General features: G+C 36.6%; 1 protein-coding gene across 8 annotated transcripts in view; it reads right to left on the bottom strand.

Moving 5' to 3' along the window:
• The window catches only part of ptprub (protein tyrosine phosphatase receptor type Ub), a 214193-nt gene that overhangs the window by 85897 nt on the left and 110492 nt on the right, over window positions 1-17804 (bottom strand). For all 8 annotated transcript variants that reach the window (XM_081389782.1, XM_081389784.1, XM_081389785.1 and 5 more), the window contains exon 4: window positions 5590-5665. In XM_081389782.1, coding sequence (XP_081245908.1) covers window positions 5590-5665 — 76 coding nt within the window. The remainder of the gene's footprint in view (window positions 1-5589; window positions 5666-17804) is intronic.

Here is a 17804-nt window from a genome sequence, read left to right as displayed (position 1 = left end):
AATAAAATCTTGCTATAATCATAGACGGTTTGTTTATTGGCTAGAGGAGAACTGGCCCCCCGACTGAGCCTGGCTTCTCCCAAAAAATGTTTTTCTCCATTCTGTCAGCTGATTGAGTTTTGGTTCCTTGCCACTGTCACCTTTGGCTTTTGGCTTGCTTAGTTGGGGACACTTAATATTCAACCATATTAATCTGCATTGACACCATTGTATGAGAACTGAACTGAGCTGGACGATGACATCACTGTTTTCTCTAGAGCGGCTGTATAAATAAACTAAATTAATTAAATTCTCTACAGCAGAAATGAACCATCACTGAACTTACTTTAGCTGGACTATTACACTATTTTCTTCTAGATCTGCAGTACAGCCAAAACATTGTATTGTAAATTATTGCATTGTAAAAAATATAATTATACACAAGTCTAAAAAGATGAAAAAAATGACAATGACTTCATGTAAATACTCACACCTTGTTAAACTAGATTGTAGGTCAAAGAATTTGCACAAATAGTTTGTCCATTAAAGTCTTTATCTGACACCAATTACCAAAATTAGTCTTTAGACAGCCAGTAAGTCATACATAAAAAGATTTTAATAAACAACACCAGTCTTCAATACTACCATTAGAACTTTAACTTCCAGTCTACAGTCAGCATACAAAAACAAATATCTAGCTCTGCTGGATTAGGGATGTTTAAAGGATTTCTGCTTTCCCCCTCGACAATAAAAGAAATCACAGCTCCGTACACACAGTCTCTTCACTGCACTGGAGGGCCGAACACATCACACATGCCCTCGCAACATCTCCTCCCTACTCTGATCTGTTTGTTTTGTACTATGTCCGGCAGCTACCAGGCTATCTCAGCATGCCGGCAACCAGCAGGGTTCAGCTTCCCACTAACTAATGCAGCAGTATATATGCAGCATACAGATGAATGCACTGAATAGTAAATGTTAAATAGTAGCACCCGCATACAAATAACTGAGATAGCCGATATACCTCAGTTGCTACTCCCAGAGTGCAAATGGAGACTTGATTAAAGTTGAAGTAGCCTCTAAAAGATTTATGTTAAAATGCATTCTCTTAACCCAGTTTATTGTTCATTTACTACTATTAGTATGCCATTCATGGGTTTATCTCTCCCAAAAGTGTAAACATTGAGCATCATCAAAACATTAAGATCAGCTCAGATCCGTCAATCTCTTTCCAGCTCAGCCAATAGTGAGAGTTTGGGGCGTGGCTACTGTAACAGGCGGAGCCAGAGTGTTTTTTAATCGCTGTGGAATCAGCTTTGGTTACAGAACTGCAAGCCAAAATTTACTGCATTTAGAACTTCAAAGATTAAACGGGCCATAAACGCGTCAAAGTGAACGGGGCATTGTGATGCAGATGCTATGCGCTACAAAGGATTCTTCAATAACATACTGCATCATCATGCACCCGCTCAGAAAGACAAATGCCAGGGCCAGTTTATAGTGTTTACTCTACATAGTTGCGTTCACTCTACATAGTGTTAGTCTCCTCGATTGCTCACTCATGACACATAGCAATACAGCTTAAAGTGTTCCTAATATGTTGGACCTTTTATTGAAAGTAGCCTACTTTTACGTGTTGAAACATGCCATCGCAAGCACCCGTAAAAGCTTGTGATGCTGGAGTTGTTTGTGATGCTGGAGTTGGGGGAGGTGCAACATGTGAAAGGGAGTTGACCAGCTGACCTAAAATTGAAATGGGAAAGTGTGACATGGTAGCCTGGGTGCCAGCCCAAACCCCGCCCACAACATTTTTTGGTCGGGAAGTTCGGTCTGGACTCGATCCATTGAGGAGTAATTATGCTCGGCTCCCAGAAGGCCGAGCCAATCAAATTGCCAGGGCGGGCTTTAATCGATGATGGACAGATGATCTGCGGTTACGTAATCACCCACGTCATCAAAGAGCGGTTGGATTGAATTTGTTTACAACAAAGATGACCGCCACTGGAGAATTGAGATTTCACGAGTTCACACTTACAAATAAGTCATATAGAATAAATGCGTATATGAGATTTAACGAGTTCACACAAATAAGTCAGATAGAATAAATGCGTATATGACGTGCTGTCCAAGGAGAGGGCTGTGGGCTCGGTAGCCATACTCCCCCCGTGTTCCTGGTTGTGAGAGAACAAGCCAAGACAAGAGTGAGGATTCGGGGTGGTGGAGGGATGCTGAAAAACTGTCAAGGAGTGTTAGGTAAGTTGACAGAGTGAATATGCTTCCTCATGCTGATAGACAGGGTAACGTTAGACATGGTATTGTTTGATGACAAGTTGATATTGGATTGATTATATGTACGTGCTCCTCCCGAACTTTGTTTATGAAACATCATGTGTAGATTCCGCCATCGCGTCTGTTATAGAAGATATCCACAGCACATTCATTTTAAAAGAGGAACAGAGAGCCGCAACATTTTGTTGGTTGAAAATATGAATGAAGAACATGCGTCATTTACTCCGTTGCTCTGATTGGTTGTAGGTCTATCCAATTGAGTGCAGAGTTTTTTTTTTTCCTGGTTCGGTTGAGACACGCCCCATAATAAAAGCCCTATGAAGCAGTATCAGACTCACATTCTGACTAGAATATGAGTATGACGAAGTCAAGCTAGTGACATGGTCTACATAAAGAAACTTGTTCCTCAGACTTCTCACACAAGATGGAAACTAGATCTTTTCATCTTCAAAGAAACCATGTAGCTGTATCCTGCTGAGCTAAAAGCTGTACTGAAACAAGGATGAAAGGTTAATTTGGTTACAAAAGTGACTTTGATATCCAAATTATGTGTGCTTGCAGATCTGTGTGGAACTGGTCCTGCATAGGAAGATGTACTTGAGAAAGTTGTACTGTATATGAGAGCAATGCAAATCTCACAGCATCATGTTTCATGTTAGAAAAGTTACTATAAAAAACAGGGATTGAACCATCTGGATTTTGTCAATGGCTGATGTTAATTTCTACAGTGCATGCTGGAAATATACCTTTAACTAGGGATGGGACGATTACCGGTTTCACGATAAACCACGATAAAATGTACTGACGGTTAGTAATATCGTTTAAAATTTAATTATCATTAAAACCGTGTTTGATTATCGCGATTTTAGATCCTGTTCAGCCAGCAACAGTCTGACGCAGGCGCAGCGCGCAATGTTATGTTTTTTATTCAAGAAGGAATTGCGGAAGGCAGCTGAGCGTGCTCGGGAGATTTTTCAGCCTTTTAAAAGAACCAATTCTGAGGTGTGGTCATATTTTGGCTTTAACAAAAGTCCTGAGGGAAACTTAATCGAGGATGGTCACCCTGTCAGCAGAACATGCACAAGAAAAAGTCCCTGCAATAACTTCAGATCTGCCGAGTCGTCGTGTGACCATCACCGACTGTTGTATAGCGAACGCAAGGCAAGTTAACTTTGACCTCAATACCAAAACTACGTCTGGGAAATAATTGGGCATGAAATGTTGTTTTAAGTTGAACTATTTTATATCAATAAACGTGAGGCTTCCGCAAAGAAAAGTTGGCAGCAAGTGGCTTAGCCAAAGACGAACGAACAAGTTCAAACTAGACTATTAAGAGTGACATTTAAGGGATAATAATTTATATTCATTATACACTTATTACACCGATTTTTTTTTTACCACATAATTACGGGGACATTGAATTGAGATTAATGTTTTCTTACCTTTTTATAATCATGTACAGCGTACAAAACAATCGTTCAGACAAGATGATCACAACAATATTATCAAACTGTGTAAACAATGAATCAACTCTGATTTATTAATTTTCAATACAATTAAAAACGGAGACGCAAGACGGCAAGTTGTATTTGAATGAAACGAGAGAGCGCGTCCATTGGTGATGCATGGTGTAACGTCTGTCAGAGAGTTTGAAGTCTGCCCAGATGAAGAATACATGACAGTGCAAATGAACTGGTAGTTCCACGAGACTTTTATAGATGTTTTCTCTCATTTAAGCACACTCTTCACATACATGTCGAAGAGCGAATGTTAAAAGGGAAAAGAGAACACTCGACACGCTACAAATCAAAGTGGAAGTAAACACATTATAATAAAACAACGGTCAGCAGTAAGAGCAGTCATCTTCCTCTTTGCGTGATCAATCTCACTCTCACTGTGCGTGCGCGCTCACATACAAACAGCATGCATACAATAACGTACGCCATAGAAGTTATCTTAAAGGCACATCCACATTCATGTCATGAACACTACTTAACACTAGGTGGCCGTTACAATGGATGTGCGCGGTGTTATAATGCGTTGCTATTGACGACCGTCATTATAAGGAAGGAAATGCTTTAAAAAGTGCATAGAGCTGCTTGTTTTATTTGTTGTTTGTTGATTTTCAAATTTAAAACTTGTTGAAATGTCTTCAGTGTGATCATCAACTCTTTTTGAACACTTTCATCTCGTTTTAACAAAACCGTGATAATATTGATAATCGCGATAATTTTGGTCACTATTATCGTGATATTAAATTTTCATACCGTCCCATCCCTACCTTTAACTATATCATTTATTATAATTAACTCTTTCCCCGCCACTGACAGAATTTTCGGGCTATCCATGTTTTCACTGTTATATGGTAGGTGGCACTTTTACGCATCTTCTGAAAGAGTACAGAATCTCCAGATCCAAACACAGGAGAAGAAGAAGCAGAAACAAGCAATAGAAACATAACTTTATATGCACATATAAAATAACTCAATCATCAAACATATAACAGCATATAAATCAAAACTGCCTAACGTTACCGTATGAAATGTCGAACCCAGGAAGAGGTATAGGACTGTGAAGCTTTGAGGGTGTTGATGGACTCGATCTACTCCATCTGCGTTTTGATCATTGTTCTTCTGAATCCGATACGGATAGTCTTTGACAATAATGCAATTTCCTCATTTTTTTTGTTCAAAATGTAGATTTTTTTTAATGAAGCGTTTAAACGAAGTGTTAATTTTTTTTTTTTTTTTTTTTTTTTTTGATAAAGCAGATGCTCTATTCTTTTTGACATACTGTATTCTATGTTAAGATATTAATAACATCAAATAATATGGGTGCCATGAAAGTTTTGTAAAAATGATCAAAAATGCTGCCACTGACTGGTAACTTAAAAAAAAAAAAAAAAAATGCCGGCAGGGAAAGAGTTACATAAATAGTATATCAGACTTTATAATTTAAGAAATCTATCTATTAACATTTGACAATCATAATTATTATCTATTTATCTAATTGCTCAACCATTGAGAAGTACATTTTGCAAATGATGTAATTTCTATTAATCAGCTAATTGTTTCAGTCAATTGCAACAATGGCAAAGCATCAGCTTTTCATTAGTATAAACACAATGTTATATGGTAATACTGAACATAATCATGTGAATTTGTTTTTTGTTTAGTTTTTTGCTCCAGCAAATTGGCTCAAAATAGCATAGACAGATAACAATTTTACAGTAAAGACCATTTGTAAAGTTCTTCACATTTTCATGCTGCTTAAACAAACACATACACCCTCACACTATAATGACAGTTGTGTGTTACTCACAACAGGGGTAGTTCAATAGGAGTATGTCATCAACTGCAATGTAGCCTCTACGGTCCACAGTCGCCTCTAGCAATATCTGAAAACACAAAAAGAGGAAAACATGACCTCAGAGTAGTTTCAACATTTGAAGTAACGAAATTACAATGATTGCAGTAAATCATCTTGGGGAAAATACACTTAATTCACGATTTATTTTCTGAAATCAAGTCTTATTCAATCAAGTCCAATGAAATCAAATCTTATCATCTTACAAAATTTTGCTTCTCAAGTAAATTAGTCCTGTTTTAAGGCTGGATATTAAATACGCAGTGTTATACAGTGCTAATACATAAATAAACACAAGTGATGCCTTGTATATTAATCAACACAAAGTGGTATCTATTAAAAACCATCATAATAGTTTCAATCAAACTCACAAAAAGTGTTTTAATGGGCTGTCTGCGCTATATTTTAATTATTGTCTTACAATTGCAGTGTGCTTCATTAATCTTACATTAATGAAACAATTAAGAAATAATGAGAGAAAACAAGGACGAGTCTGTCAACTACACTGAAAAGAACATTATTCATCTTTTTGCCATTTCACCATCTTTTTCTTGAGTTTTCTTTTTGCACAAGTTTTGACAGTCATTGAGAACAGAAAACGAGAAAAGGGATGCCAAAGCAAGAAAAGAGAATGAGAAAGAGAGAGAAAATGGATGCCAACTTCACTAAAGCGCCCCTGAGGCCTATAGAGGAAATAATGGCTTCATCAGAAGGCCTGCGTTCACTGTGACACATGGCTTTCACTCGGCATGCTGAGCGCACACACACAGACGCATCGGCTCATAATGTGAGCGTAAGGGGCACGAGTCCCCGGGGATCGGGAGAGACGCTTCACACTCGCCAAAGGCTGTGAGCAAAGGACGGACGCTCCAGTGTAATGAAATCAAATCAATATTGTGCGAGCGACAGTGATGAGATGTTATTACACATCGAGAGCGCAGAGGCTATGTTTGCTCTTCCAACAGGACTCTGCTTTGCTGCCCACGCCTAAAGGTATTGCTTCAAAAAAAGAAAAAAGAAAAAAAGGAAAATAAATACTGTGTTTGTTTACGGTTTAGTAAACAAGCAAAAATCAGTTGCGAATGAACGTTGTGTTATTATCGTTAACTAAAACTATTAAAAACATTTAGAAGCTGAAATAGAATAAAATAGTCTTTGAAAACCAAACCAAACGTAAATGAATATCCTGAAATAATTTTATTGTAAGTTGACGCATAAAAATTATTAACAGGAAATTAATGAAAACAAACTAAACTGAAAAATAAAAATAAAATAAACCTAAATAGATTTTTAGGCTATTTTAGACTAATAAAATGACAAAAAGCACATAAAATTATATAATAAAATAAAAATTATCTAAATAATACAATTAGTAAAAGTAAACTGAAGTTAACATGAAAACATTTTTCAAACTTTTTCAAAATATTTATAATACTATTATAAACTAAAATAACACTGGTTTTCAGTCATAAAAGAGTGTTTGTTTATCTTACTGTCTTAAACATTTTGTTTACACTTGTAGTATTGCTATAATTTTTTCACCCTGAAAGTGATCTCAAATTATGAATTGTGGTTAATGACATTATGTGATGGAAATAAATGGGGTTGAAATGAAAAATGTAAAAAAAAAAAAAAAATTCAGACTGCTTTGTCCTGCTGAGGCTGATATCACATTTAGCATGTAAGCTATTTTTAATACAATTAAATACTACCTTCACACTTTTTGCATATTGTGACAAAATCGCAAGATTTAGTAAGGAATAATTGATGACAGGCCTTTGAATTATTAGAAAAATAATGCACACCCGAGGTGGTAATGCGGTCACGACGCGAAGCGGAGGTCCAATGGACGTCCAATGTTTCGAGGTCCAATGTTTCGGACCTCGAAACATTGTTCAGATTATGTATTTCAAGACGTTTGTAAAGTTTTTGTCATTAAAACGCTCTTGTATGTAGGACTAATTTCTTACGCATCTAATCCAATGCCTCCGTTGCTAATTCCAAAACGTCATTTTAGAGTTAGTAACTGAGGTTTGAGCCACTGATAGCAATGCTGGGGACACACGACTATAGCTGACACATTCTCTGACTGTTTTCATCGCGTTTGGGCATGATCAGTCATACGTATCAAATTACATTCATAACCGGCCTTAAAGTGTGTCCCCAGTTATTAATGCAGTTATTAGAGAGAGAGATGTTGCAATAATGAGACAGAAAAGCATGTGCGTCAATATTATTATTTATTTATTAATTAAATTCCTTTGAATTACTACGAATTCATTCTTTTTTTTCTATTATTGACAGATGACAGTAGACTATAGCCAAATAAATGAAACACAAAGCCCTTTTAACAAGTAGGCATATCAATAATTATTTATTTGTTATATTATCTGCAATAATAATCCGTGCTGCAGGACTATCCATTTATTTAGCCTATATTCAGTTTAATTTTCTATTGATTATAGATAGGACTATATACTTTATTTATTCAAATTAAACCGCATGTTTCCATTGATTGTGAAGCTAGACATTGAAAATTCCATATCAAGCTCATGCGGCTAAATGTTTTTTCTTGTTATGAATTGTATCCTGTTTTCCGTTATTACCGTTAACTACGCGAAGTGATATGGAACTGTAATGCGGTCAAGACCTGCCTGGAACTACTTTAGCTGTGCGTTTCCCTGAAAATAATGCACACCTTAGAACGTTCGTCAACCAATCAGATTCAAGCATTCAACGGCCCTGTAGTATAATTGGTAATGAATGATGCATAATAAAAAAAATAATCTGCTAATCTGTGATATTTAGTGTTTACTGTTTTTGCAATTTACTAGGGGGAAAAAAATGATGTTTGTAGTGGTGGAAATGATACAGTCAGATGTTATAAATATATGAATCATTTTCTCAAAATATTGAAACTGTTAGTTAATTTATGATGCATTTCATAATACAAATTGAAAGTCTGGTTCTAGGCAAGGGATAAAACTATATAATCATTACATAAAAGATTAAATGTAATGAAAATAAATGACAAAGACATGAAAAAGTTTTCAAGACAGTTTAAATGTGACCTTTATCAAAAGAAGTTGTTATTAAGGATTCATTGATCCTTAATGTGCATTCAACAAATATTTATATTTTATTCTATTTCAGCTTCTAAATGTTTTTAATAATTTTAGTTACCGATAATAACACAACGTTCATACACAACTGTGATTTTTGCTTGGTTACTAAACATAATATATATGTATTTTTATATTTTTTGGAAGAGCAAAGCCTCTGTGCTCTCGATGTGTAATAACATCTCATTACCGTTGTCATCACAATATTCAGCATTTTTTTTTTTTTTTTCAAAAAAGGAAACCCGGAACTTTTAAACGCTAATGTAAACATGTCTAAAGTTGAAGAAACCTGTCAAAAAAATCATCAAAAATGGGTAGAATATCCAGGAGCGTTGCTATCAGTGAAAGGGGATATGTATGTTTTGCAGCCGTTGCACTAGTTGACAGCAGTATCTCTCAGAGCTGTCATGGCGGCGCTTCATTCCATGTTCAACTTCTCCCATTACCTGGTCAGCAGAACATTCCAGGCTGTCAGAAGCCTCTTATTTCATCACGGAACAGCATGATTTCATGCTCCCGACCTATCCTTGACCTCAAACGGCGCCGACACACGTGAAGATGGATGTGAAGTCTCTGATTGGGATCTAAAAAACACTACGTGCTTTGCGGGAAGAGGGGAGGAAAGTGACTCCAGACAGCAGAATATGCAGCCAGTGCTGGCTCAGGCTCTGTAACACAACTTTAATCTCCTGTTGGAAAGGACTGCTATATAACCACAATAAACTGACAACAGACTTGCAGGATGATGCAACGGGAGATTACTCTGAAATGTGTTTTGGAATTTCCCTCACTATTCCACGGGTGTGCTGCTGCTGACATGCCATCAGCACTCCGAAACAAAAGACCAAATCACACTCTTTTTTTTTAAGGCATTCTTATGCCATTAAAATCCTCTACCCGCATCACATTTATTCTAATCAGTGGCTACACTTCCCTCATGCAGACTATTCACGGAACAAATCTCTTTGATTTATGATGAATATAAAAAAAGACTCTTTCTGGGTATGGCAATGCATGAATGAGTTGAACCCTATATTTTCTTACTCTGCTTAGGAGACTATCATCTCTATAGTCCTTCTATAAGCAAGACTAGTGACAGCAATGGATCAGATCAAAAGAGGCACATGTGGGTTTTTCAAGGTAGAAAGATTGCCATGTATCGGATTAATGAAGCGCACAGCGAAGAAAACACTCCTTAATCAATAAATCCACAACGGCAAACTCAGGAGATCGCAGGAGATAAAGAAAAGACAATAACATGCATTGACGACACCGGACATTATGAACAAAGGAAACTCAGGGCTTAAATACAGGGATAATTAACACAACTAGGAGCACGTGAGAACTCAATTAAAAACCATTGAGACCAACTATAGCAAAAGGAACACATGCAGGCAAAACAGGAACAGAACACAGAAAACAAAACTACACATGACAGATACATAGATAGATGTATAATCAATTATGCCCCAAAAATGTTATTCTTAAATTATGACCACTATTTTTAATGATATCATTATGAAAAGAATAATGAATAAATAATTAATTATGACTAATTATGCCCATTTATTCTCTAATTGACAGTGACTTTCAAAAGAATTAACCAAGCTGTCAGAATAGATTTTTTGTTTGTTTAACAGCACCATAAATAGTCAAGCACACACACACAAAAAAATCTTGTTTATAGATAACTTTACAATAATGCCATCAAAATTGAAACTGATTTTTATACATAAAATGAAAGTTAATTTGATTAAATGTATATTCTGTAAATTAAACATGAATACAATTTCTGGTAATAGGGTCCAATTCTCACTATTAACTAGTTGCTTATTAGCATGCATATGATTAGGATATTGACTGTTTATTAGTACTTATAAGCACATATTAATGCTCATTAATGATCATATTCTACATTCCTTAATCCTACCCAAAGCCTAAACTTAACAACTACCTTACTAACTATTAATAAGCAGTAATTAGGAGTTTATTGAGGTAAAAGTCATAGTTTAGTTAGTCAATAGTGAGAATTGGACCCTAATCTAAAGTGTGACCCAATTTCTATAGAACATTATTATTATTATTATTAAAGAACAAATAACCAATCTGGTTGAAAAGTGTTTGAATCTAAGTAATAGAAAGCATTTACAATAATTACATTCTAGTACACTGTTCCCAACAGTGGAATAACAATCAATAATTGTAACTGATCATTTATTTATTTACAGTAACACATATGTGCTCATAAGAGCAAACGTCTACTAACTGAGAGCTTTCCAACAGTATGGCATGACTATTCATTACAACTACCAGTTCCTATTAAGATTACTATGATCTTATTACCTAAATTATGAAACAGACTTGAAACTGCAGTAGTTACAATTTGTTACGTCAGATAGCCTATTTTCATTCTAAAATCCACATTCTAAGCTTTTAAAACACATTTTAAACAGCTAGACGCTGACGCACCAGTTGAAAAGGTTAAAATGCACAAAGTAAAATGTTGGGGCTGATGAGGGAAGGAACAAGAGGAGATCAGAGAGAAAGAGAGAGTAAGAGAAAAGATAGACGTGTAGGACCGCAATCAAGGAGGACAGACACAAACAAACCAGGCTCTCTAACAAGGACATGTTCTCCTCAGAATGATCCATACCAACGGGTCAAGGTTTGGCTGATTAGCTTGATCCAATTAGCCCCTACTAGATGTTGTAACTATAACATCTGGATCCAGACAGAATCTTTCTCCACTGATGGCCTTTTATAAAAATAGCTGTGTATGACTCTAAACCGCTAAGAGCAAAGATGATAATACAAACAAATATCTTTCTCCAGGTATTATAGACTCCCTTTATTTGGCATGGTTTCAGTCAACAGATTAAAACAAGGAAATATTAAAATAATGAAACTCGAAAGCATGCATTGTACCTTGTCTGCTCATGCAATGAATCCATCCTGGTGGAATGCATTTTATTCATCTACATTATTATTATTAATGGATCTGACCTAATGTCCTCTTATGTCTTACATTTATTACTTCTACTCACCATCAATTTGTATTATTTACACTCTTGTGCATTTTCTTAAGAATGTGTCAGGTTCAATTAGTCTTACGTAGCTTCGGCTTTGTTGTTTAACGTGGCGGAGAGACAAATACACAGACACGTTTGTTGATGTGATGTGAATTCAATTGGAAGCCCGTAAGAGAGAGAGAGAGAGAGAGAGAGAGAGAGAGAGAGAGAGAGAGAGAGAGAGAGAGAGAGAGAGAGAGAGAGAGAGAGAGAGAGAGAGAGAGAGAGAGAGAGACAGACAGACAGACAGACAGAAAGGTGCGGATGGGCTGAAGCTAGATTCTTTTTGGCAGTCCTGGCAGGCCCGATAACATATTTAATATTTGATAACAAGTTCCCACTATCTATTACACCTTCACCAATAACAGCAGAAATACATGAGCGAGCATGGCAGACAGGGGAGATTTCAACTCGAATATTTCAAACTCAAGGTGATCCCTACCCATTTCCATTCTGCTCTTCATCCCAATCTCTCCCCATCTCTGTCAATTCAATTTTCCTTCATTCCATTCCTTTCTCTCTATTGATGTTCAAACACGACAGACAGCAGGAAATATGGTATCTCGTGACACATAAACGTGGGGGCCCATCATATCATGAGAGACAGGCCGCAGTCTCATTTTACATGTATAGGAATAGACAGCCCATTGTTACGCTGTACGAAGCTCGTAAAAGACACAGAATCAAATGCAGAACGCAGGAACTTAGTACTTAGAGCTTAGCAGGAACTTAAATTAGTCTGACAGATCTTTATTTTATGATTTATGATAATTAGACATTTCTCAACTGACATAGTTCAATACTATCAAAACAATTAACCAAGAGTCAGAAAAGATTTTTGTTTTGCTCAACAACATCATAAATTGTCAAACACCAAAAAATCTTCTTGTTTTTAGCTAAAAAATTTAAATCGGTGCTACATGACTAGAGTAAACAGAGAAAAAAAATTGTTGTCTTCCCTTTTGCCAAATAGGTCGGAAAACTTCGACACCCATAATGCACTGGGCATGTTGCCATCCAAGGACACTCCCGCCAGTCTGCTATGGATACGCTTAGCAGAGTCAAAAAATAACTTGCTTTAATAGGAAATACTTCTTAGCAAACTTTTAGTCTTAATAGTGTTGACCATTTCAATTCAAAGAGTAAACGTTAAGCAGCAGGGGTGAGTTACTTTTGGTGAAGGATCCAGTGAAGGATCCAACGCGTTGTAGGCAATGGATAAAGGCTGCAAAGAACCGTAAATATGGAGAGAACGCTACAATGGAAAATTTAGAAAAAACTCTGTGTTTGTAGTACACATTTCAAACTAGATGATCACGAACAGTGTTTTAGGCCAAACAGAGGGGAAAACTGAAAGAAACAGTCAGTTCCGCCCAACCCCCACCTGTCGTGTACAGGTAAGAAAGCTGTTGCCAAAGTTTTCATTTTTACCATAATTCTGTTTAAAGAGTAGACAAAGTACAATACAATTTTTAGCAATAAACCTACTCACCATAACTGTTTTGTTAATAACCCTCTGTTGATCCAACTGTCCATGGGTGGCGATACAAAAAAGTATAATCTGTAGGGGTTTTTTTTAAGAAAATGAGTAATCCGGCAAACTTTTGCTGACAAATGAACCTGAATTTCTTGGTCCAGGTAACACGGAGAACAATTAAACATTGTTCATTTACATTTACTACCGAAACTATAACAATAAAAAGCAGTGTGAAAAGCGGCAGAGTTACACTGTAAATGTAATTTACCTTAATTCAGAAATTGGAATTGTCAGTTAAATTCTGAATGGCACACAACACTATGTTTCCTTTATTCATAATAGAAAATACATTTTAATTTAGGCAAGAAGCAACCAATGTGGACAACATATTGTCAAATTAATCAACCTGTGGGCTTGTTTATCAGAAATCTATTATGGGCTAAAATCCATCCATTCCAGTTATGAGGAAATAAACAGTTAGTGTGAAACCCTTAATTATAAAGCAAGACAAGAGTCGAACAAACAGGCTATTAGCTCCTTCCAAGCTCCTTCTGGGTGGCCTTGTTATGTGAACAAAGGATTTAATTTCCAAGAAAATAATCAGTTTACTGATTTTAGCTTTTGGAAATCACAGTGTTGTATGGGTTATCTGATCTCTTAGCACTCACTTCTTTCTGTGAAAGCAAAGTCCTCATGTTCTCAAAAGAAGTGGACCTCTTCAACTTGAGCAATCACTCCTAGATGAGCCAGACAGGCTATTGATACAAACACTGGATAATATTTAAACATCATAGATAAAAGCCATTTTGTCCTTGGAGAACTCTTCCTAGAAGCTTTCAAGTGAGGTTTTTTATTTTTGTTTACTGGCTGAAACACAAATGTACAATGTCACTATGCTGCCCTTAACGCTGATACTTCTGCCTTTATTCATTATGTATTACTTTATGACTGTAGACAATGTTTTTTCTTTTCTTTTTCTGATGTACTCGTTTTTCTGATGTACTCATTCTTATTTGTGATGAGTCACGAGGCAATTGTTGGGCAATTTTGGCTGCCATCAAGGCTGAAAGGGTTTTAAAAGACATTACTAGCCAAAGACTTATTAGAGGACCAACTTCATGTTTTATTCTCGCTTTTGAATATAGAAAAGCCAGTCACAGTAAGCGGACAAGAATCCACAAAAGAGTCTGATAGGAAAGGTCTAAGCACATCCTCAAGGCAAATTAACAGAGTTCATGGGTTTGACTCCATGTTCCAGGAAAAAGACCAGGGTGACAGAGAGATGGACACACAGCTCCATTTACCCTTGTTATGCACTCAGACTTGGGGGGAAAAAATGCCTGGCTTAAAGTGATAAACAATGTTTCACACACTCTTCAGTTTAAAGAAATAGTTAATCGCAAAACAAAAAATCCAATCATTAATTCACCCTTATTTCCAAACCAGTGTGCTCTTTTTTTTTTTTTTTTTTTTTTTTACTGTGAAACAATAGTATAATCTTTTGAATCTTGCCCAACAAAAACAGTTCATAGAGACCTGGGGATGTCAAGCTCCATAAAGAACCACTCTTCATCTTTGGAAGAAAAAGAAGAAACGGCATTTGGAAAAAACTGTAAAATAAATATGTTGTAAATTCAAATCATAGCGTCTTCTGTGTCTGGAATGAATGTATTCTTGAGTCTATAATGTAAAAATAATATAATAAGATAACCTTGTTTGAAATGGGTGTGGCTAAAAGAAAATTTTGGGTTTCGTCTATACTACTAGGTACTTATACTATATTGGCTGGGTTAAATAGAATTGCATAACTAAAAAGAGACTAAAATACCATTTTCATTGACTAAAACTAAACTAAACGTCCTTAGTTTTCGTAGACTAAAAGTTATGGATAATTCTGACTAAAATGCTCAGACTTTTAGTCGACTGAAACTTGACTAGACTAAAAAGAGCATGAAAGTGACTAAAACTAATAAAAACTAAAATGACAGCTTCACACAAAGACTAGACTAAAACTAAAATTAAAACAGGCTGCCAAAAACAACAGTAGAAGGCACAAAACAGAAACTACAGAAAAAGCTAAACAGAGTCAGCAGGAAGTGCAAAGGAAAGGCAGAGATAAAGACAAAAGACAAATGCAAAGCAACTAAGTACACATAAACAGAGAGAATTTAATTACGGGCATCTGCTAAGGGGTTGAATGAAAGATCGCCTGAATGGTCTCAAAATATAACAAATGCAAGAATTGAGCTTTAAATGATCTCTCTTGTTGGCTCAGTTTTAGCAAACTAGCCTTAATGTGTCACCCGCTGGGACTGTGGCACAGCTCTGGTTTTACCCTTGATCAGGACAGTCTTCCATCTTCCAGGCCCAAAATGTGATTTAGTGTGCTGACACCCCGTTGAGTGAAAAAGAGAAAGCTCATCACCTCATCAAATGCAGAAACTATTATGGCAGTCGTTCAGCCACTGGTTCTAAAATACAGAAGCAAGATGTCTACGACACTCTGCATTCAAACTCTTTCACTGTTAATGACAAAAGACAAAACCTCCGTGCTGTTATTAGAGTAACAGTGTTTTACTGTGTATCATTAGCGATACATTAGGAGGTCTATAACACCTGGAGAAAGCTATCTGTTAACATTCCCATTCCCTCTTATTTTAAATTGTCACATAACACATAGCGGAAAGGTCAAATAAACATTTTCAGCTAGCTTTGGTGAGCTGACTGCTAGATTTAGCCTGCTAGATTAGCATACCACTAACTGATTAGCCTTCTAGCTACCTGCTACAAGTATAACCAAAAATGCTATTCTAATTATCTTGAAGATGATAATCACAAAAAACGTGATGTTTTTGAATGGGCATTACAAAATCATTGGCTATTGAAAAACAACAAAAAAAACATGCAGAGACATTGGCAACAATCATAAGCTGTGATGTTGACTTTAAGAGAAAAAAAAAAGTAGTAGTAATGCACCTTAAACTTAGCCTGGCTCCGCCCTCCTACGTACTTCCGCTCAATTTCATTTTCCTTCAGTACTACGTCTGGGACTGCTGTATATTCTTAGGTTTCCAGAAATCAATTTTTTGTAGGACCAATCAGCGAACAGAGGGAGTGGCTGAGAACGATGACGTTGAGATTGTGCGCTAGTTTGAGTTGACATACGTCACGACCAAATGTTAGCGATTGGTTATGGCAGATCCAGAGTGACTCTGGGCAGATCCAATAGTTTTAAACTTCGACAGAATACCCGCCTACAAGGAAGTTAACGCTTGTCAATGGAGAGAGGCCAGACTCTCTGTACAAATGAAATGTACGAGAGTCTGGTAGAACCAGGCTACCTTAAACTTTCAACCAAATCCGAAATTTACGCTTTCTTTCTTTCTTTGAGTTTGGGTAATTGGGCAAGTCGGTAAACTGTTCAGAGTGTTGTGTTCTCAGGTGATAATTTAAGCCAGTCATTGTAAAGATTTTTGGCAACAAGCCACCTCCCTATTTCAGAAATTTTAAATATCAATACTCTAGCATTTTGGGGAGGAAATCACATTTCCTTAATTCCAGCTTATCCATGTTATGTGCACAAAATAGATGGTGAAATCCGAAAATCACCCCCTACCCCAAATCACTATTCCCAACGTTAGTCCAAAAATACAGTTCACTTGAAGGAGTGAATGAAAACGAGTGAGTGAATACGGACAGCTGTTGAGCGTACATCACTTGTACACTCGTTATTGCAGTGCAATGTGGGATAGAATGAATGCACTCGATAATGTTCACTATGGATACGGACACCACTACAAATAAGGGTATAGGGGGCGATTTCGGATTTAGCCACTGTTTTGGTCAATGATTTCAGCTCTCCAAAACTATTTCAGCCGAGACCAAAAATTTGATTTTTCTGTTTGATCTGTTGAATGTTTTTGGTTGCCAGAATTTCAGTGCGTCACTAAAAAGGTAATTATTAGCGACATGTATGTTGCTTACAAAAATGTATTGCACTATCATACACAGCTTATTTTAAAAGCCGTCAGTGAAGATGCTTTATGAACCGCATTCTACCATCCAATACCAAGGGCTAGTGGGCTCATGCTAGCCAGCAGAATTCCTTGGTTTAGGGTGAAAATAGGTTTTCTTCATGTTTGCACTCAGCAAAATTCGAAGCGACACCAAATTGACTGTGTAGGCACACACAAACAACAAATTCCACCTATTGTCATGTCCCCTCCACCTTCACATCTTGTTGACTGGCGGGAGGACTATTATTTACACATGAAGGCCACATCTTTTCACTGGCATGTGAAAGTTAATTAGGTTGGAGAGATTGACAGTTCACGATAAAGCAAACACTACTCAACATAATTGCTTTCTGACAGCTGCGCAGAGTTTGCAGAAAGGAGAAATTGAATTTATGGATGAAGCCCCCTGCGTCTGCTCAATTGCAGACCGACCATTGACACCAATCGATCGGCTTGGGGGACGTGAATGAGCTGTCATTTCATAAGC

This window comes from Scardinius erythrophthalmus, assembly GCF_964197995.2.
Source record: "Scardinius erythrophthalmus genome assembly, chromosome: 16".
NCBI classification, from domain to species: domain Eukaryota; kingdom Metazoa; phylum Chordata; class Actinopteri; order Cypriniformes; family Leuciscidae; genus Scardinius; species Scardinius erythrophthalmus.
Note: the sequence above shows the minus strand (reverse complement) of the source record. Positions and strands in the feature narration are given on the sequence as shown.